This window comes from Symphalangus syndactylus, chromosome 1, assembly GCF_028878055.3.
Source record: "Symphalangus syndactylus isolate Jambi chromosome 1, NHGRI_mSymSyn1-v2.1_pri, whole genome shotgun sequence".
Taxonomy (NCBI): Eukaryota; Metazoa; Chordata; class Mammalia; order Primates; family Hylobatidae; genus Symphalangus; species Symphalangus syndactylus.
Genome location: NC_072423.2, coordinates 68,777,299 through 68,798,950, shown reverse-complemented (window position 1 = coordinate 68,798,950; position 21,652 = coordinate 68,777,299). Strand labels below are relative to the sequence as shown.

At 46.7% G+C, this 21,652-nt stretch overlaps 1 protein-coding gene across 3 annotated transcripts in view; it reads right to left on the bottom strand.

Moving 5' to 3' along the window:
- Positions 1 to 21,652, bottom strand: part of EMILIN2 (elastin microfibril interfacer 2) — a 66,788-nt gene that overhangs the window by 19,416 nt on the left and 25,720 nt on the right. For all 3 annotated transcript variants that reach the window (XM_063640818.1, XM_063640821.1, XM_055237036.2), the window contains exons 3-4: positions 9,478 to 9,653; positions 2,225 to 4,150 (exon numbers count right to left, since the gene is read on the bottom strand). In XM_063640818.1, the coding sequence (XP_063496888.1) occupies positions 2,225 to 4,150; positions 9,478 to 9,653 (2,102 nt within the window). The remainder of the gene's footprint in view (positions 1 to 2,224; positions 4,151 to 9,477; positions 9,654 to 21,652) is intronic.

Genomic DNA, 21,652 nt, shown 5'->3' with positions numbered 1-21,652 from the left:
ACTCACCACACTGAGTTCAGTCCAAAGGGATAATGTTTTGTATGGCACATTCTCTTTTAAAAGGATTCACCCCCCAACTCCTACTGCAACAGACAAATGTGAAAATGTTAACACAACTTCCCACGCCACCAGGGAGTTCCAAATCAACTGGAAATATCTGATTCAATCTGTTATCGTAAGACACAGACCAGACAGCGTTGTCACCACAAGGGACAATCATTCTATGAACACATACATGGTCTTGTGACCTCTACTCAACATTCCAGAGATAGAGAAGCTGAGTGGCCCTGGAGTGGGGGAGGGGCTGGGTTATAAATAGTGAGGTGCAGTGGGCTGGACACTCGGATGGCGGCCAGATTCCTGGTCCTCCTGGGCCTAGGTGACTCGTCATCTGCAAGATAAGCACAGTGCTCTGCGGACATCCAGGGCATTTTCCCACCTACCTCGGACCCTCTCCACCCTCCTGAGCTGCCAGGACCTGGCCCTGGCTCTCCCTAACCAGGCCAGAGCTTGCCTGCTTCCCACGTTCTAGCCTGCCCTGCCTTGGGTTTTATGTCTCATCTGGGACTTGATCATACAATCCCAAGGCTCACAGAGGCTGTGAAATCTCAGTTCCTTGTGCAAGGGCCTGTGTCACCCAGAGCGGAACCAGGTTGGGGAGGTAAAAGTACCAAAGGCAAGGATGGGTGAAAAGAAAACAGGGAGGAGGAGGTCAGGAAATAGGCTCCTTCTAGCACAAAGCAGGCCCCTCAACAAGTCCCCGTGGACCAACTAAGTCTGCGCTCAGTTCTGGGGGAGACACAGTCATCGTGGCTGGACTGGAAGAAAACAATTCTTGGGTGCAGCCTGGCCTGGTTCCCATCCTGGCTCCCCCACTGAACAGCCACATGACTTTGGGCACATTTTCCCTGTTGGAAAACAGCCTTTCTGTGAGACGGTGATGAGATTCAGTCCCCCTGAAGGGACTAAGCCAGTGCTGTACATAGAAAGTATTAAAAAACGCAAGCTCCCTCTTCCTTCCTTTCACGCCTGGACTCCAGCTAGAGAGGGCTGGCTCATGTCTGAGGCCGTCTCAGAGTACAAACCCAGGTACAAGAGAAGCTCTGTCCTTTAAGGAGGCTGCGTTTAGCACCCCCAAGTAACAAAAAAATCTTATTACATATATTATTCATTCATTCACATTCATTCATTCAACAAACATTTGTTGAGTGCCTCAGGTGTAGCCAGCATTGCTCTCAGCACTACTGCTGAGATTCCTGGATCCAGGCACTATGGAGCTTTAGATAGTTCCTGCCCCTAAACTGCTCTCATCCACAGTCCCGCTGTCTGTGTCTGGAAACAAATATGACAGCATCCTATCTGCCATCAGCTAAGCCCTGAAGATGATAATGACACAGATAAAAAGTGATACTTGAAGAGAGGTACGTAGGAGACTCCCTAGGTAGAAAAGAGGGCAACACCCACTGCCCCAAGCTGTTATGCCAAAAATCTGACACCAGCTCTGAGCTCACCAACCTGATTCTACAGATAATATTTTGCCATCCGTCTGTGGGAAGAACCAGTTTTCCTTTTTTATTTTCAATGTGTTGTGAACTGATATTTTTGTAAAATATATAGATCATGTGCTTAAATGCTACAATGTTGTTTGTTTATTTATTTGAGATGGAGCCTCACTCTGCTGCCCAGGCTGGAGTGCAGTGATGCGATCTCGGCTCACCTTAACCTCTGCCTCCCGGGTTCAAGCAATTCTCCCACCTCAGCCTCCCGACTAGCTGGGACTATAGGCACGTGCCACCACACCCAGCTAATTTTTGTATTTTCAGTAGGGACGGATTTTCGCCATGTTGGCCAGGTTGATCTCGAATGCCTGACCTCAGGTGATCCACCCTCCTTTGACTCCCAGAGTGCTGGGATTACAGGCATGAGCCACTGCGACCAGTCTGTCAAATTATTTTAGAAGTTCCTAAATACTAACATTGAGAATATATATATTTCTCATTGCTACCCAGCACCAAATAATTCAGGCACCAATCTATGAACCACATTTGGGTAGGCCTGATGACATTTAGTTAATTCCGTGAACTGTCCAAAATCTAGCATAATACTGTCACATTTTTACCTGATGAAGTTTCAACAATATCAAAAATGAACAAAAAATTATTTTAAAAATGTTGCTGCGTGCTGCAAAGAAATACAAGAAATAGAATTGTAAGATTCAACTTACTTGCTGATGGTTGAAATTTGACCAGATCTTGCAAATCAGTAGAAATCTGGAAGACGTGGCTGTAGAACTGCTGGACTGAATTCTTCAGGCCAGAAATGTCTCTGGAATGCGACCTGAGCGTTCCGTTCATCTGCCTGACACAGTTCCACAGGCTGCTGACATGCTTGTTGAGCCCCTCCTTGATCCTCTGAAGATTTGCTGAGATAGAATCCAGCTTGCTGCAAGTTTTCTCCATATGAGACACCCTGCCCTCCACCATGGAGACCTCCCTCTGGACCCCCTGCATGCTTTCCTTACAAGCATCCAGCTCCGAGATGACTTGGCTCTGCAACCTCTGCCACCTCTCCTCCAGCTGACTGCAGCAATGAGCCATGGGGTGCTGGGGGGACGGCAGGGTGTCCACTGTCCTTTCTTGCTCACCCACCTTAGTGAACCCACCCATGCCAGCGTTTTCACCTGCTCTACAATTGCTCATTTCCTTCTGAAGATGAGTCACATCATTTTCTGTGTGGTTTAATTGAGAATAAAGAAAACTAAAATCCTCTTGAAGTTTCTGGATGGTTCGTTCGGTTTCTTGAAACTTCCTGTGCATCGTGTCGTTGAGAGATTTCAAAAGGTGCAGGCTGTCGCGTACTGCGCGGTCTTCCCTGTTTGGCAAGGCACCTTCCATCCCATGAGGCTTTCCCTGGATGTTCTGCAGGCAAATGTCTTCAACAACTTGAACTTTGTCCTTCAGGTGGTTTAATTCCATCATGACCCGTTCATCTCCTGACCCTGACACCCCTGGCAGGGCTGCTGCCCCTGGGGGACTGAGCTCTGCACCAGTGTTGTTGGCCATCTGTAGGAGAACGCTCCCCAGACGGTCTTCCAGAGACTGTATTTTCTGATCAACAAGCTGCTTCAAGTCACCCACCTCTCCATTAATGGTCCCCCGAAGGGTTTCCTCAATGTAGAAGCAATGTTCTTCAGCGTTCTTCTCCGTCACATTGATCCTTGCATCGAGTTCATTCCATTTTGCATCAAAGTCCACATCTGGCTCTGGAACTATAAGGCGGTCAAACTCATTGTCCAGTCTTGCATTCAGCATTCTGGTGGCTTCAGCAACTCTCTCAATTTTCTGGTCCAATGTCTTGATCTGTTGACCAATGTCACCATTCTTTTCACTGTCGCAGCAATTTGCCTGGGCTGAAGGTTCCTGTAGCCGGGCTCGGAGGTTATTTATTTCTTTTCTCAGGCTTGTTTCCTTCTCCCCTATGAGCTCTATCACTCCTAGGTAGCTGCTCCCATAGTCATCACACTGCTGTTGGAGGCCAGTGAGCTTGTACTCACACGAGTTTTTCAGGTCAGCCAGCTTTCTGTCCATGCCCTCCATGAGCTCCTCTCTCAGGGCGTCGATCTTACTGTCCACATAGGCTTGGTAGAGTTCGTTGGTTGTCATGGTCACCGTCGGGCCCTGGGCTGCTTCCTGGAGCTGTCTGAGCTGCCCTTCGTAGCCCTTCACTTTTCCATCCAGCTCTTCCAGCTTGTCACTTTTGTTCTTTAGAGTATCTTTGACTTCAGCCAATTCAGACTTGATGTCCTTCACGCCAGATTCCTTAGTGTTGAAGACACCAGGACTCCGGCCCATTTCTGTGTCTCCACTAACAGTGGTGTCAGGCTTGGGGTGCTGGCTGCTGAGCCCTGGTGCCCGTGTTTTACTGGCATCATCCTGACTGGCATGTTTGAGATTTTCACTCACTCCAGCAAGGGAAGACTGGAGGTCAAGAACTGTCCTTGTGAGTCGAAGAACCTTCTCCTCTAGCACCTGTATCTTCTTTTCCTGAAGTTCCTGAGGCCCCTCTTTTGGATCTACCCCCCAGCTTGGTTGTGCTGTACTAGTTGGGGACAAAGTCTTCTTGGGCTCTGAGACTTGGCTGGGTTCATTATCTGTTACAAAGATAAAGTTGGACATGAATGAACATTTTCTACCTTTAGCCAGATTCTGCCAAGACAATAAACAAGGTACCTACAAAATACATGTACACCTTCACTTACAGGTCACTACACAATTGTAGGTAAGTACTGTGGTACAGTAGAAAAGAGTATGGGCTTTGTAGTCAAATAGACCTCTACTTGCATTCTGGCTCTGCTATTTACTGTTTGTCCTTGAGCAAGTTAACTAACTTCTGTGAACTATAATCCTCTCATCTATAAAGAAGAACAGCTCCTAGAGCTGTTAAAATAATACGTACATGGCACCTATTAGATAACCAATGGTCTCTTTCACCCTGAGGGAAAATATTCATTATCCGCTTTATCATATGAACACTTCATTCCCATATTAGTGAACTGCAGCCACACCCCAAGAGTTGACTGCATACAGTAAAACCACAAGAAACCACTTTAGCAAGATCCACCCATTAGCTGTTGGATGGTGATATCATATGATATCATATCATCTGATGTTATTCTCAAAGCAGTGCCTGAATGTTTTGTCCTCTACTTTCATTAACATCTCTGTGCTCGAAGAGTCTCATAGACATTGTTTAGCCCTGCTTGCAGTTTGGCGGACAAAAAGCAACAGAGATAAAGCAACTATTCATCAGTGTCTCCTAACAACAGCACCGTCTGACCATATATAGTAAGATTCACTAAGTCAAAGAATGCAAATATTGAAAGTTGGTCAGGGAGGTGGTGTGTGCCTGTAGTCTGTTACTAGGGAGGCAGGAGGATGGCATGAGCCCAGGAGTTTCAGGGCATCCTGGGCAATATAGCAAGACCCTGTATCTTAAAAAAAAAAAAAAAAAGAAAAGAAAAAAAGAAGAAGAATGCAAACATTGAATTTTGGATAATCTTATTTTGAGAAAACACCAAGGAAACAATCCAAAAGAAAGAAACAATTACTAATCTTTAATAATAAGGGGGGAATGATACTGATGAGTCATAAAATGAAGATAAATTGATAGACATAGAGGCAAATAAAAAGGAGACTATTGAAACCTGCAGCAATAGGACAATAAGAAACAAACTATGCCCTGAGTACAGTAGGATACAAGAAATACTGCGCCTGGGCATGATGGCTCACGCCTGTAGTCCTAACACTTTGGAAGCCTGAGGTGGGTGAATTGCTTGAGGATAGGAGTTCGAGACCAGCCTGGCCAACATGGCGAAACCCCATCTCTACTAAAAATACAAAAATCAGCCAGGTGTGGTGGCAGGTGCCTGTAATCCCAGCTACTAGGGAGGCTGAGGCAGAAAAATCGCTTGAACCCAGGAGGCAGAGGTTGCAGTGAGCCGAGATAGCGCCGCTGTACTCCAGCCTGGGCAACAGAGAAAGACCCTGTCTCAAAAAAAAAAAAAAAAAAAAAGAAATGAAAAGAAAAAGAAGAAGAAAAAGAAAGAAATACTGAAAGAGGTTAACACTGACAAACCTGGCAACTATAGTGAAACATATCATATAAAGTGGAAGAAGTCAAACACAACATAGGTTGCAATTAAATAAAATGCATTAACATATTACACTGGAAAACATTGGAAATTAATTTAGAATGTTGTAGATATTTGAATTCAATGATCATTGTTTTTTCCTCCTCTGAACTTTTGCACAAGCTCATAATAGCAGCTATTATTTATTAAAATCAAGTTAGTGGTAAAACCAAATCTGAAATTCAGATATCCAAATCCCCAAGAATCTTTCTTTTTGCGGAGAACTACAAAGAACACCTTGTTTTCCTTACTGAAATATTTATTCTCTCTCTCTCTCTTTTTTTTTTTTGAGACAGAGTCTCCCTCTGTTGCCCAGGCTGGAGTGCAGTGGCGCGATCTCGGCTCACTGCAAGCTCTGCCTCCCGGGTTCACGCCATTCTCCTGCCTCAGCCTCCCGAGTAGCTGGGACTACAGGCACCCGCCACCATGCCCGGCTAATTTTTTGTATTTTTAGTAGAGATGGGGTTTCACTGTGTTAGCCAGGATGGTCTCGATCTCCTGACCTCATGATCCTCCCGCCTCGGCCTCCCAAAGTGCTGGGATTACAGACGTGAGCCACCGCGCCCAGCCCTTATTCTCTCTTAAGACACTAAAGAAAGAAACAAGTTGCTGAATCATATGCAAGTGGAATGCTATTCTAAACAAAGGAAATAAAAACAAAGGTCAGTGAAGGGGGGAAGATTGAGGATGTAAGGAAATGCTTTGCTCATATACCATGGTGACTGGGAAAATTGCATTTTTTTCAAAGGATAATTTGGCAACATGTATCAAAATACTCAGAATCTTTTGACCCTACAATTACACTTCAAGAAATTTGTTCTAGTAAATAATCAGAAATGAGTGCAAAAATTTAATAGGAAAAGATGCATATTCATATATTATCTGTAATACTGAAAAATTACAAACAACCTAAGTGACCAACAGTAGAGGATGGTGTTCAATAACTCACATTCTCTCAAGCCATTAAGTGGTATTGTAGAATATTTCATGACATGGAAGGTTGTCCATTATAGGTTATTCAATAAAAAATAAGTTTCAGGTCGAGTGCAGTGGTTCTGCCTGTAACCCCAGCACTTTGGGATGCTGAGGTGGGAGGATCACTTGAGTCCAGGAGTTCAAGGTTGTGAGCTGTAATCATGCCACTACACTCCAGCCTGGGTTACAGAGCAAGACCCTGTCTCTAAAAAAGAAAAAGTTGCAAAAATAGTATTTTTTTTATAATGACGGTGAATTCAGGGTATGTTCATCCATTCTGTGTTGAAATAAAGGAATATCTGAGACTGGGTAATTTGTGAAGAAAAGAGGTTTATTTGGCTCACAGTTTTGTAGGCTGTACAAGAAGCATGGTGTCAGCAACTGCTTCTGGTCAGGACCTCAGGAAGCTTCTGCTCATGATGGAAAGTGAAAAGAGGGCCAGTGTGTCACATGGTAAGAGAGGGAGCGAGAGGAAGCAAGAGGGAAGGGAGAAGGTGCCAGCCTCTTCCAACCAACCAGCTCTCATGTGCACTAACAGAGCAAGAACTCATTGAAGGTCACATTGCAACATGAGGTTTGGAGGGGACAAACATTCAAACTATATCAGAGGATAAGCATTTCTTTTTACTCCTTCCTAAAATCCCACTAAAAGGACAAAATAAAAGGAGGAGGGAGACAAAAAAAAACCTACTCAAGTCACACACACAAAACTGGGAGTCAGAAAAGTTTTGGTGTTTTTTTAGCAGCAATATTGGAAGCTAGAGAAAAACTGAGCACTATTGTCAAAATTCTGAAGGAAAGTGATTTCTGACCTAGATTTCTGAAGCTAGAATAAAAAATAGTTTTCATACTATAAAGTGGTAAAAAGTTTGCTTCCCATGTAATTGTCTCATGAAGCTACTAAAGGACATGCTCAAGCAAAGCAAGAGGATAAGCCAAGAAAGAGGGAGCAGGGGACACAGGAAACAGGGAATTCAATAGGAGAGGGACAAGTTAAGATCCTCAGGTGATGACAGGAAAAGAGGATGTCCCGTCCAGGTAGGGCAAGTGAGAAGGCTCAAGGGAGACTTCTTCAAGAAGATGAAACTGCTGTGTCTGAACATATGGAGGGGACATTTAGAGAGCCAGAGAAGAGTTGGGTTGAAATAGCAATAAAAAGATAGAAAACCAAGCAAAGGAAAAACATAAGACAATGATTAACTGTAAGGAATCAAAAAGCCGCGTAGGAAAGAAAACCTATCCATAGTACACCACATGGCTCAGCTGTAAACATTATCTACATAGTTACTACAATGTAAACATTGAATACTGAGTAAATAAAGAATATGGTCTAACCGTATGGAAGGGATGGGGGGATAGGAGCCATGTGTTGAGGAGTGGATGAAAGGGAGTTAAATTCTTGCCTTCCATAATGAAAAACCAATAGATATGGAGGTAAATTCCAAAAGATTCATCTGAAGAGTTTAAAGTACTACCCATGGAAAGGGAAAATGAGAAAAAGGGTTTGGGGATGGTCATTGTTTTTCCTATTAGTCCTTATAAAGCTATTCAACTTATTAAACTACAATATGCTTAAACTTCTGTCAAACAAAAACTAAAATGAAACAAAACAAAAATAAACTATTACAATCCACCAACCCCCATGTCATGTTCCCCGCATCCCAGTATCTGTCATGGATTATTGTAATTACTCTCTAATGTCTGCCTTCCATGAAGTCAGGGACTCTCTGCCTTTTTTCTCACTTATTCCAAGTACCCAGTATAGAGCCTGACAGATACAGAAGTTCAATAAATATTTGTGAGATAAATGAATTTTTCTTTAACAAAATGAATGTACAGACATAGGAAAGAGAGTAAGGTTCTATAACAAAATGTCAACAGTAGTTCTCATTTAGTCATGAGATTATGTATCCTTAAATATTTTTCCTATATTTTATAAACATTCTTTAATTGATGTGCATTACTTTTGTAGTGAAAAAATCATTTTAAAATCTATTTTTACAGACAATGTTGGGAAGAACTACGAGTTTCAAAATTGAGAACACCTCATGGCAAAATATAATCATTTAAGCATCTAATTTCATAAGAAAACCCAGGCTGCATTTATTATGACTGAACTTAAAAAGATGAAGTGATGGCCGGGCACAGTGGCTCACACCTGTAATCCCAGCACTTTGGGAGGCCGAGGTGGGCAGATCACCTGAGGTCAGGAGTTTGAGACCAGCCTGGCCAACATGGTGAAACCCCATCTCTACCAAAAGTACAAAAATCAGCCAGGCATGGTGGCAGGCGCCTGTAATCCCAGCTACTCGGAGGCTGAGGCAGGAGAATTGCTTGAACCAGGTAGGCAGACGTTGCAGTGAACCGAGATTGTGCCACTGCACTCCATCCTGGGTGACAGAGGGAGACTCCATCTCAAAAAAAATAAAAAATAAAAAGCAATTTTAACCCCCCTAAATTCAGATGTATGGGCCCAAGTAAAAACAAACAGTACATCACTACATCTGAATCTCTTTACAGCTGTGCCTCCAGGTGACACAAGTCTGAACCCACTGGCATTTCCTACCCTGATGTTTAAGACATTGGCTTTCACAACAAGCTGGCCCTAGCAAAGCAATTTACTTGCAAGGAAGTTTGTCTTACTTGCTACTGCTCCTGAAAATAAATTTGTCACATGTGGCTACTGCAGGCATCTACGTGTGTTATTTGAAGTCCATTCAAAGCTCACCATTGTAAAGCACGAATCCTGTTGTTTGAAGGAGCACCGGAAATATTAAAGGTGGCCACACATAATAGCACAAATAAGAAGTTACCTGTGGCCTTCTTCAAGCTGTTTCGAGGCCGAGCCGGCGTGGGGCGGAGGGTCTTCACGGGGTCTTTGGGGCCTTCTTGGCAATCTCCCCCTCTAAAGCCAGGACAGCACCTCCATTCCAACTGTGTCACTGTCTTATATCTAGTGACATATCTAGGTCTGAAGTTCACTCGATACCTGTGGACAGAAGGGATGGCATCTCTCTTTATTGGCTGCCGTTACAAGCATCTTCCGGCGCTAGACCCAAATAAAGAGGATTCAGGGCACGCAGGACCCTGCCTGCTCTCCAGGCTGGCCCGGGGGGGATGTTGGTCTCCTCAGTCCAGATCTGGCTGGGGGGTTCAGCCTAACTCAGCTCAGCCTCAGGAAGGCAGGGGCTCCCCAATCCTCCACCTGCCCTGAGCACCCGTTTCCCAGCAAGGGGAACACACAGCTTAGAAAATCACCAAGGCTCCCATTTGAGAAGGATACTTTTCAGCCCCCAAACCAAGCTTTTGTTTCACCAAACTTCTGTTCTACAACTCAGTTTGTGGGGATTTGTTTCAGATGTCACTAGAGATTGTTTTGTTTTGTGTTTTAAAGAAATATTCCTGGCCAGGCACAGTGGCTCAGGCCTGTAATCCCAGCACTTTGGGGCCGAGGCTGGCAGATCACTTGAGGCCAGGAGTTCGAGACCAGCCTGGCCAACATGGTGAAATCTAGTCTCTACAAAAAATACAAAACTTAGCCTGGTGTTGTGGCGCATGCCTGCAGTCCCAGCTACCGCTGAGGCACGAGAATTGTTTGAATCCAGAAGGTGGAGGTTGCAGTGAGCTGAGATCGTGCCACTGCACTCCAGCCTGGGAGACAGAGTGAGACTCCGTCTCAAAAAAAAAGAAAAAGAGGCTGGGCACGGTGGCTCACGCCTGTAGTCCCAGCCTTTGGGAGGCCGAGGCGGGCGGATCATAAGGTCAGGAGATCGAGACCATCCCGGCTAACACAGTGAAACCCTGTCTCTACTAAAAATACAAAAACATTAGCCGGGCGTGACGGCGTGCGCCTGTAGTCCCAGCTCCTCGGGAGGCTGAGGCAGGAGAATGGCGTGAGCCCAGGAGGTGGAGCTTGCAGTGAGCTGAGATCGCGCCACTGCACTCCAGCCTGGGTGACAGAGCAAGACTCTGACTCAAAAAAATAAAAAGAAAGAAAGAAACCTCCCTGGCACCCTGCTCTCCATCATGTCTGTGTGTTTACTGCTGCACCTCCCTTTCCCGCTGCTAGCAAAGGTGGCCACCAGCTTTTGGAGATGGCAGCTCACACTATTTGTGTTCACTTTTTACAAAGATGCCCTGGTTCATACTGTCAATGACAGAAATCAGGAAGCAGAATTGGAAGCACTCAAAAAGTCCTGTTGACAGTGCACATTCCCTCATGCCCTGGGATATTACACAGAGAGCTTTGCAGTGAGCTGGAAAGTCCTCCAGACTCAAGGCTGGGCCTGGGCCCACAACAGACTTTGACAGCCCCGCAGCCCCGGGCTCACCGGGGATAGAGCCAGGAGTTCAGCCCCCACAGCGGCCCCTGCTCACAGCACAGGCAAAAGCCACAGCCACACAGGATGGGGCCTCCCTACTTCAGCCCAATTGTGATTTCCTGCCTTGCAAATCATCTCTCTTGAAGCTCTTCAGCTCCTCTTCATTTCTTACACCAGCACCAGCAGCTGGCCTTCTTCTTGAGCCAATTCCCAGAAAGCAACAGGCTGAGTGTCACTTTTTCAGGGTTGCTGAGAGCTGCCCATGGGGGAGGCGGGACAATAGCAGCAGCGGAGTTACCTAGCAAAGCAACTCCCTCCCAAGCACCAGCCCTGTGGCAGGTGGACTTCAAAGTTACCTCCCAAAGGAAAGCACAAATCATGTGCTGGACCTTCGACACGTGATGGACCTTTGACACCCTCCCCGAGGGTCACACTCTGACAATTACACTCTGGGTATAGGATCCACCCCACTGGGACTGGCCAGGCACCCTGCAGAATCCCAAGAGGGCCCTACTGACAGCCAGGACCCACCAAGCCCTTTAGACTTCCTAGCACCTTCCACTGTCCCTGTTTCCTTTGGTTTTTGTTGTGTTTTTTTTGTTTTGTAGAGTTAAGTATCACTTGGTTGCCCAAGCTGGAGTGCAGTGGTACAATCATGGTACATTGCAACCTCAAACTCCTGGGCTCAAGTGGTCCTCCCACCTCGGACTCCCAAAATGCTGAGATTACAGCCACCATACCTGGATAATTTTTTTTTTTTTTTTTTTTTTTTTGAGATGGAGTTTCACTCTTGTTGCCCAGGCTGGAGTGCAATGGCACCATCTCGGCTCACTGCAACCTCTGCCTCCCAGGTTCAAGTGATTCTCCTGCCTCAGCCTCCCAAGTAGCTGGGATTACAGGCGCCCGTCACCATGCCTGGCTATTTTCTGTATTTTTAGTAGAGACAGGGTTTCACCATGTTGGCCGGGCTGGTCTTGAACTCCTGACCTCAGGTGATCTACCCACCTTTACCTCCCAAAGTGCTGGGATTACAGGTGTGAGCCACCATGCCCAGCCAATTTAAAAAAACATTTTTTTTAAGAGATAGGGTCTCACTATGTTGCCCAGGCTGGTCTCAAGCGATCCCCCAACCTCAAAGTGCTGGGATTATAGGCGTGAGCCACCACGCCCGGCCTTGGTCTTTAGAGCAGTGGTTCTTAGCCTGAGCCATCAGAATCACCCAGGAAACTGAAAAAATACCCGCGCTTGGGTCTCCCCCTCAGAGGTTCCGATTTAAGGGGCCTGGGGTGGCGGCCAGGCATGCAGATGTTAGAAAGCTCAGAGAGCCTTTTCCAAGGAAAACTGAAGAGGAAGGCTGATAGTAACATGGAAAAACAAGGGCTGCTCAGGCAGTTGGATGAGGAGAGGAAAGACCTTCCTTCCAGGCTCTTCCTTCTCTCATTGCTGTCCACCTCCACCAAGGCCCTACTGTACATTTTCCCCTTTTCACAAGTGAGAAAACAGAGGCTCATGGGGTTAAGCGACTTGTCCAAGTTCAAACAGCCCAGAAGGGGCAGGGCCGTTAAACCCAAGCATCCTCTCTGCACCCCACACAGCCATTCTCTCGGGCGATGCCTTATATTTGAGGAAGCAACCCCACCTGGAGATGTTCCAGAAGGCCCTAAGGGCTGGGTAAGAAGGTAGGCAACCCCCACTTCGGCCAACCCATTCCTGAGCATCCCACCCGTGGCCAGGTACACACTAGCCCTCAGTCCCCACCACCACCTAGCAGGAGTCCTCTGTGTGGTCCTTGAAAATGTAAAAAGGGAAGAAAGCATCATTGCACTGGATTGTTTTGCGTTCTCAAGTAGAGCATAATGCTGGAAGAATGTGTAATCTCAGAAAAACGTGGTTCCTCTGAGCATTCAGACTGAATGTGAAATGTGTTTGCTCTCAGGTTTTGTTCATCTGCCAGGAGATGACGACCCAGGCCTGCATGAAGCCGTCTCAGAGGAGGCTGAGCCAGGCCGGGCAGAGCACACTCCTGTGCCCATTGAAGAGGAACGGCCCCCACTCCAGCCCAGCAGGGGGCTGTGACCTCTGTCATGCTCCAGAGTGGAAGAAAGGCCTTGCTGTGCCAACACACTTTGTTCTTTTCTTTCAAGCCAATTTTATTTTGGGGCCAGCTCCCCAGCTCCTAATGTAGGAAAGTTCCCTGGAGCCTGGAGCCCCAGCCCCTCCCACTCGACACATGTTCCCCACTCCTGCTCGGTGTCTGATCTGCCTGCTGTTGAGTTTCTGGCCAAGGGAGTTCAGGTTGAGGCGCTCCTGACAAGTTTTCAAGCCTAGCGTGGGGAAGAGGCCTTCCTGGCTGGCATCAACGGTTGGAATCCGTCAGCAGCCACCTCCTGCGGTGGGAAAGCTCCCTAGGGATGTCACATGACGATGACAAATCTGGATCTCAGAGGTGGCCTCGGGCCCTGCTAGTCAGCCCTCGGGCTCAGTTGGGAGCTCAGGGGGAGGGGGAGATGAAAGGGTTGTCCAATCCCAAATCCCTACTGGGATTTTCCCAGCAGAAAGGGGTTCCCACTAAGGCAGTAGTCAGCTAGAAGGTTCCCTAGAGGATGGGGAGCAACAAAGGAGGATTCTGGGTCACCCTCTTCATCACCCAAGGCACTGCAGGAAAATAGCTAGTAAGCTTTAGAAAATGCCAAGGAACTTCCAGCAAAATTGTACCTTAATTGGTGGAGGGTGCTCGTACCCTTCTAAAAGTCCCCAAGTCGTTGTCAAGTGCAGCCAAAGTGGAGAAGCCCCAGACCCAGGATCCACTCCTCCCTTCAGGGAATTGGCCACCCTCCTACTAGGCCTGGGAGCCAGAGGACCAGGCAGGGGACATGAAGCAGAGGCAGGCGGCCCAAGCATCCCCAGGGGCCCCTGAGCTGTGAGCACATGGGAGATGCTCACTCGATACAGAATCAGTCAACTAACTGCAGTGTGGGGGTGGCCAAGCCATGGGACCCACAGCCAGAGGAAAAGCTAAGGCGGCGGGGCGGGGCGGGGCGGGGCGGGGCGGGGCGGACTCGGCTGCAGCCCTGGCTCCCTTCCCAGCCTCGGCTGTGACTGTGATAGTGCCCCAGCCCTCTGGAGAGCCCCGTCCACAGCTGCCTTGGGTATGGGCGGGGGCGGTCCTTGGGTCTGTAACCCTGGGCCTGTCGCCCTGCCGCCTGGCCCCTGTGAACTCTCCCCAATTCCAGCCAAGTCTCCTTTCCCCCGCCTCTTCCTCTAAAACCCTTTTTGGAGGTGAAACAAGGGTTTCCCATTTTTATGGGTTCAGCAACCGTGTCAAGACACTAGACTGGCCCAGGAGATTCTAATGAGAAGGGAGCTATGAAAAAAAGGCCTGGAAAAGTTGTGTCAGCATCCAGGGACCATATGACTGGAAGTGTCCCTGTTAAAACAAAATGTGATAAAATGACAGTACCTCCACTTGACGTCATCCCCACAAAGACTCCTTCTACTGACTCAAGTTGAGACCTCCTTCATAACATGCCTCAGTTACATTTGTGTTTGCTTACTCCGTGTTTGTCTTCCCTGCCAGACTGTAAGCCCCATGAGGATAGAATTCCTGTTGGTTTTGTTCACTATAACATCCCATTTCAAAAAATTAATATACTAGGCTGGGCACAGTGGCTCATGCCTGTAATCCTAGCACTCTGGGAGGCCAAGGAGTGAGGATTGCTGAGCTCAGGAGTTCGAGACCAGCCTGGGCAACATAGCAAAACTTCATCTCTACTAAAAATCTTTAGAAGTCAGCCATGCATGGCGATGCACACCTCTTATCCCAGCTACTTGGGAGGCTGAGGCAGGAGGATCATATGAGCCCTTGAAGTTGAGACTGCAGTGAGCCATGATCACAGCCATTGCACTCCAGCCTGGGTGACAGAGACCCTACCTCAAAAAATAAATCAATCAAATTAATATACTTAACTTTCTTTTTGGGGGGAGTGGGGGGCAGGGCGGACGGAATCTCCCTCTGTCGCCCAGGCTGGAGTGCAGTGGTGCGATCTTGGCTCACTGCAACCTCTGCCTCCTGGGCTCAAGCGATTGTCCTGCCTCAGCCTCCTGAGTAACTGGGATTACAGGCACCCGAAACCATGCCAAGCTATTTTTTTTTTTTTTTTTTGTATTTTTTAATAGAGACAAGGTTTCACCATGTTGGCTAGGCTGGTCTCGAACTCCTGACTTCAGGTGATCTGCCTGCCTCAGCCTCCCAAAGTGCTGGGATTACAGACATAAGCCACCGTGCCCAGCCAAACATTTTAGAGCAGTTTTATATTTACAGAAAAATTGAGAAGATGGTACAGAGATTTACCATATACTTCCCTCCATCATGTACAGCCTCCCTCATTATCAACGTCCCCCTCAGAGTGGTGCACTTGTTACAACCGATGAACCCAACCTCCAGTGACACACCATTGACATCCTGAGTCCATAGCTCACCTCAGGGTTCACTCATGGTGCTGTCCATTCTATAGATCTGGACAAATATATAATGATGTGGATGCACCATTAGGGTGTCGTACAGGGCATTTCACTGCCCTAAAAATCCCCTGTGCTCCACCTATTCATCCCTCAGCTTTTTACTATCTGCACAGCTTTTCTATTTCCAGAATGTCATATAGTTGGAATCATATAGTATGCAGCCTTTTCTTCTTTGTTTGTTGTACAGGGTCTTGCTCTCTCTCACCCAGGCTGGAGTGCAGTGGCACGATCACAGCTTACTGCAGCCTTGACCTCCCATGCTCAAGCAATCCTCCAGCCTCAGCCTTCTGAAGAGCTGGGACAAGAGGCACGCACCATCACGGCTGGCTAATTTTTGTTTTTAATTTTTTGTAGAGACAGGGTCTCACCCTGTTGCCCAGGCTGGTCTCGAACTCCTGAGATCCAGTAATCCTCCTGCCTTAGCCTCCTAAAGTGTTGGGATTACAGGTATGAGCCACTGCACCTGCACCTGGCTATCTGTAGCCTTTTCTGATCAGCTTCTTTCACTTACTAACATGTATTTAAATTTCCTCCTCGTCTTTCCATGGCTTCATGATTCATTTCTTTTTAGTGCTGTATAACGTTCCATCATCCTTTTTTAAAAACATCCCTATTTTTAAGCCAGCCGTGGTGGCTCACACCCATAATCCCAGCACTTTGTGAAGCCGAGGCCAGCGGATTACTTGAGGTCAGGAGTTTGAGGCCAGCCTGGCCAACAGGGTGAAACGCCATCTCTACTAAAAATACAAAAAAAACCCAAAAAACAAAAATTAGCCGTGTGTGGTTGTGTGCACCTGTAGTCCCAGCTACTCAGGAGGCATGAGAATCGCCTGAACCTGGGAGGTGGAGGTTGCAGTGAGCTGAGGTGGCACCACAGCACCCCAGTCTGGGCAACAGAGTGAAACTGTGGCTCAAAAAAAAAAGAGTCATCATTAAATCAATAATTGATTAATCAATTAATGACCAGTCATTTTTCGCTAGTAGGTTTTAGGGAGTCCAGTGTCCCTACTGTAAACCCCAGAGTCATCCTCAGGTCTAATCAAAGCAGATGTGAATTCCTGAGTCTTTCCAGAACCAAGTCAAGCTCCAAGATCCTTAGTCTGTAATGATCTGGACAAGAATCACGCCAGAGGTGACCTAGGGCTGTGCTATCCAATAAGGTAGCCATTGGCTGTATATGGCTGTTAACATTTTTTTTTTTTTTTTTTGAGATGGAGTTTTCGCTCTTTTTGCCCAGGCTGGAGTGCAATGGCGTGATCTCGGCTCACTGCAACCTCCGCCTCCCAGGTTCAAGCAATTCTCCTGCCTCAGCCTCCCTAGTAGCTGGGATTACAGGCATGTGCCACCATGCCTGGCTAATTTTTTTTGTATTTTTCTTAGAGATGGGGGTTTCTCCATGTTGGTCAGGCTGGTCTCGAACTCCCAACCTCAGGTGATCCTCCCGCCTTGGCCTCCCCAAAGTGCTGGGATTACAAGCATGAGCCACCGTGCCTGGTGTGGCTGTTAACATTTAAACCAATTAAGATTGAACATTTTGTTCCTCAGTCACACTAGTGTATTTCACAGACTTAACAGCACAAGTGGCAGTGGCCACGCTTGCAGTGTTGGGCAGCGTGAACATCTCCATCATTGCAGAACATTCTGCCTGACAGGGCTGCGCTGGGGATTCATGAGACTGTTGAGTAATCAGCAGCAGGTGCGCATCTGTTCATGTCTTGATCCCTAACCCCCATCAACCCATCTTCTCTCTCCCTCCACATCCGTTCCAGACCTAGGAATGGAATCTTCCCTGAAAATACCCACACGTCCCGGAGGGAATCATCCCAGGGGACCATCTCGCCAGCTGCTCCACAAGGCAAGGCTCCTTGCCTTGTGTTTACGGCACTGACCTGGGTTTTATTTTGACACAGGTTACTAAAACTGCACAGAACCAAAACCTGGTGCCCCCCTGGGGACACTTGTTTAACGGGATTTCTCCAGAGAGCCGACTTTTAGTAAATCCCTCTCCTTCCAGTCATTGGTTGCCCCCAGAGGCCTGGAGCCAGCTCTTCTTGCTCCATTCGTGTGTGTGGGAATACAGTATTGACTGGAACGGAGCCGGGAGGATGGAGGAAGAAACCAGAAAGGAGGTGTTTCCCCAGGGATGATAGGAAGTACCCTAGCCAGGCCAGGGGGAGGAACTGCCCGCCCCAAAGAAGGAAAATGAGCATTTCCAGGAGACTCCGATTCTCACACAGGGCAGACTGGGTTGGGTTACCCGGAATCCGCTATTGCACTAAGTTTCCGTGGAGCAGTTCATTCCAGCCACAGTAATTCATTCTTTTCAAATTTTGGTAAAATACGCATAACATGAAATTTAGCATCTTTTTTTTTTTCGTCCTTGAGACAGAGTCTCACTCTGTTGCCCAGGCTGGAGTGCAGTGGCGTGATCTCGGCTCACGGCAACCTCCACCTCCCGGGTTCAAGTGATTCTCCTGCCTCAGCCTCGCAAATAGCTAAGATTACAGGCACCTGCCACCACGCCTGGCTAATTTTTGTATTTTTAGTAGAGACAGGATCTCGCCATGTTGGCCAAGCTGGTCTCGAACTCCTGACCTCAGGTGGTCTGCTGGCCTCCGCCTTCCAAAGTGCTGGGATTACAGGTGTGAGCCACTGTGCCCGGCCACCTGAAATTTAGCATGTTAACCACTTTTAAGCATACAATTGTGCAGTGTTAAGCACACTCACGTTGTGATGTAATCATCACCACTAGCCATCTCCAGAACTGTTTCACCTTCCCAAACTGAAACTGTGTCCCCATTAAACACCAACTCCCCATTCTCCTCCACCCCCAGTCCCTGGAAACCACCACTGTACATTCTCTATGAATTTGATGACCCTTATACCTCATTTAAGTGCAATCATAGAGTATTTGTCTCTTTGCGACTGGCTTATTTCACTTAGCGTAATGTCCTTAAGGCTCATCCAGGTCACAGTGTGTCAGAATTTCCTTCCTTTTTACACAGCAATTCACTTACAAAGTTGACTTCAGTCAATTTAGAAATTCGCAAGACAGTGGACTGATTTTCTTTCTTTCTTTTTTTTTTTTTGAGATGGAATGTCAGTCTGTCACCCAGGCAGGAGTGCAGAGGTATGATCTCAGCTCACTGCAACCTCCACCTCCTGGGTTCAAGTGATTCTCCTGCCTCAGCCTCCTGAGTAGATGGGATTACAGGCGCATGCCACCATGCCCAGCTAATTTTTTTTGTATTTTTAGTAGAGATGGGGTTTTGCCATGTTGATCAGGCTGGTCTCAAACTACTGACCTCAGGTGCCGCCCACCTCAGCCTCCCAAAGTGTTGGGATAACAGGCGTGAGCCACCACGCCCAGCCAGTAGACTGATTTTCTAGGAACTACTTATGACAAATGTTTTGTTTGAAAAAAAAAAAAAACAAAAAAAACAGTCAATCAATGAATAAAAAATAAGCTTTTTTCTTGGACGATGTGGTATGAGAAAAAAAAAAAGAGGGCTTTTTATATTTATTGACATTTTGCTAAACATGTTGGGCAGTAGAGGCTATAAAGTTTGAAATAGGAAGTGATTTCAAAACTAGGTTGAAGGAAAAGTAGTTCTGTCCAGTGGAAGAAACATTTCCCATTTGAATCCACTTTGTCCTACTGACAGTCAAAAATTGGCCATTTGAAACCATGTGCATCTATAAAGCCAATCTCTGCATGTTAGGAGGTGCACTCTGACCCCAGAGATCCCTTCCAATGCAAACATTCCACAGTCTGAAAAAGTCTCCCACTCCAGATAAAGTCAAGGAACCAAAGGACCTTCTTGCAGCTTAAAGCACATCAAATGCCAAAATCAGAATTTTCATCTTATCTCTTTCTGCTACATCACATATTTTAATCAGATCTCTACATGGAGAAATTAATAACATGAAAGCAAAGAAATGTGAAATATTTCACTTGGCCTTTTAGGAAAATTCATCTAAATTCTAAAAGCCAGAATGCTTGGGCAAAGACATTTCTGAAACACAAAATGTATCCAATGAATCTAAAAGGTTGAAGAGCCCTGATAAAAATCAGGTTACAATGTAGCTTTGTACATATTTGTAAAATAACAGGTCTAAGACCAATGCAGTGTGTTCAAAATGAAAATATTCTACAGGTGACTGTTTCCCAGTACAAAAGATGTATCTGCTGGATAAATCACAATTATAAGCTGCTTATTTTTCCATTTCCTCTTGAATTGATTTCCTTATCACGTAGAGTGGCAAGCTAGCTTTTAAAATCTAAAATCCTGGCCAGGTGTGGTGGCTCACGCCTGTAATCCCAGCACTCTGGGAGGCCGAGGCAGGTGGATCACGAGGTCAAGAGATCGAGACCATCCTGGCTAACACTGTGAAACCCCGTCTCTACTAAAAATACAAAAAATTAGCCGGGTGTGGTGGCAGGCGCCTGTTGTCTCAGCTACTCAGGAGGCTGAGGCAGGAGAATCGCTTGAACCCAGGAGGCAGAGGTTGCAGTGAGCTGAGATCACGCCACTGCACTCCAACCTGGGTGACAGAGCGAGACTCCATCTCAAAAAAAAAAAAAATCTAAAATCCTTTTCACTTCTCAGTATTTTTGCCCTGATCATATAGGGTAATGAATAGAAGTTTTCCCCACAATTTATCACCCCCCATATCCCAAAAGACAGAGCTATTCTACAGTCCAAAAGAAAGGTGATGAAAGAAAACCACAGCAGCTCTGCTGCGAGGCTTGGTCCCAACTTGGCTGCAGCAGACAGTGAAGTTGTTATTCTTAGATTTACTAGGAGAGCAGTACCTTCCTTCTGAGCAAACTCACATGGCTAAAAATGACATCATTTCCAACTGCAGGCTGCACCCAACCCCATGAAATATAGCTCATGCAAGCCTTCCACCGTGGGAGATGCATCACAAAACTCAAGGCACTGCCCTAAGTGTGGGGAGGTGGGGAGTGAGTGTGGGGCATCCCACAAGCCTTAGCTAACTGCATGTCTGAACCATCCAAGACTTGATGGAGGCCCACATCCTCCTAAAGAATTATTTTGGGGAGGGCCACTGCTGCTGCAGGCTGTTTCAGCCAAATACATTCTATACTATCCCCATTCTGAAACTGACATCATGTTTCCTCATTCCTGGAAGCAGAATCACAGAACACTGGTCTCACGATCCCTCCCTCATCAGCTCCCCAAGTGTTCCCACGGCATGGCCATGAGAACATCTGCTGGCCTGAGCCATTAGCATGGTGCTCACCACCAAGTGACCCTCCCTCCGTGGACTTGTGATCCAACCCTTTCTATTCAGAGCTGCTGAACAACTCTATTTTGATTATTCCCTTTCTTTTTTAATGGCCCAAGTTCTCCTACAAAAGTCACAAGAATGACTGATATGCTTTCTCCTGCTTTTCCCTTGACCTGGGCTTTCCCTGGTTTGCAGCACCAGCACCCCTCCCTCTTCAAGGACTTTGGTCACCCTGTGTTTTCTCTTCCCAGGTGCCACATCCTCCAGCAACGCTTCAGCGTGTAGCTGCCCATCCACTCTTCTCAGTGTTGTTTTTAGATCCTGTACATCAAGAGAAGTGGCCATGACATCCCACTTGGAATCAATTTCAGACCTTTGGGTGAAGGCCACAGATGCTGACAAGCTCTTAAACAGGCCACGCCTGTAAACGGTGCCAGTCACTCAGAAGCATCGAAAATCTGGAGACATAAAGAGTTTCTTTGCAGATATAAACATAGTTTCTTCCTTTTGGAAAATTTATTCTCGTTTTTAAAATATCTAGATTTGAAAACACAGGAACACATATTTCTGATCTAATTTATGACCATATGGAAGGAAAAGGACCCAAACATTATAACCTAGTTTCAAATTTCTTCCATAGTCCAGGTTAACACGGTATTACTATGTTTTTGAAATTCACACTTCACATAGTGAGGTGCAGATGTCTTCATTCGCCTGCACTCTGCTCAGAAGGGGCATGGCGTTTCTGGAAGAAAATGCCAGAGCCCAACCCACCTCCAGGCCTGGAGGGAAGGACAGCACCAAGGAGGGGAGGGGCTGCTTAGCGAGATAAAGAAAAGAACTGATGCAAAGTTATTTTCCCCATTCTGTATGTCACCACATGTCTTCA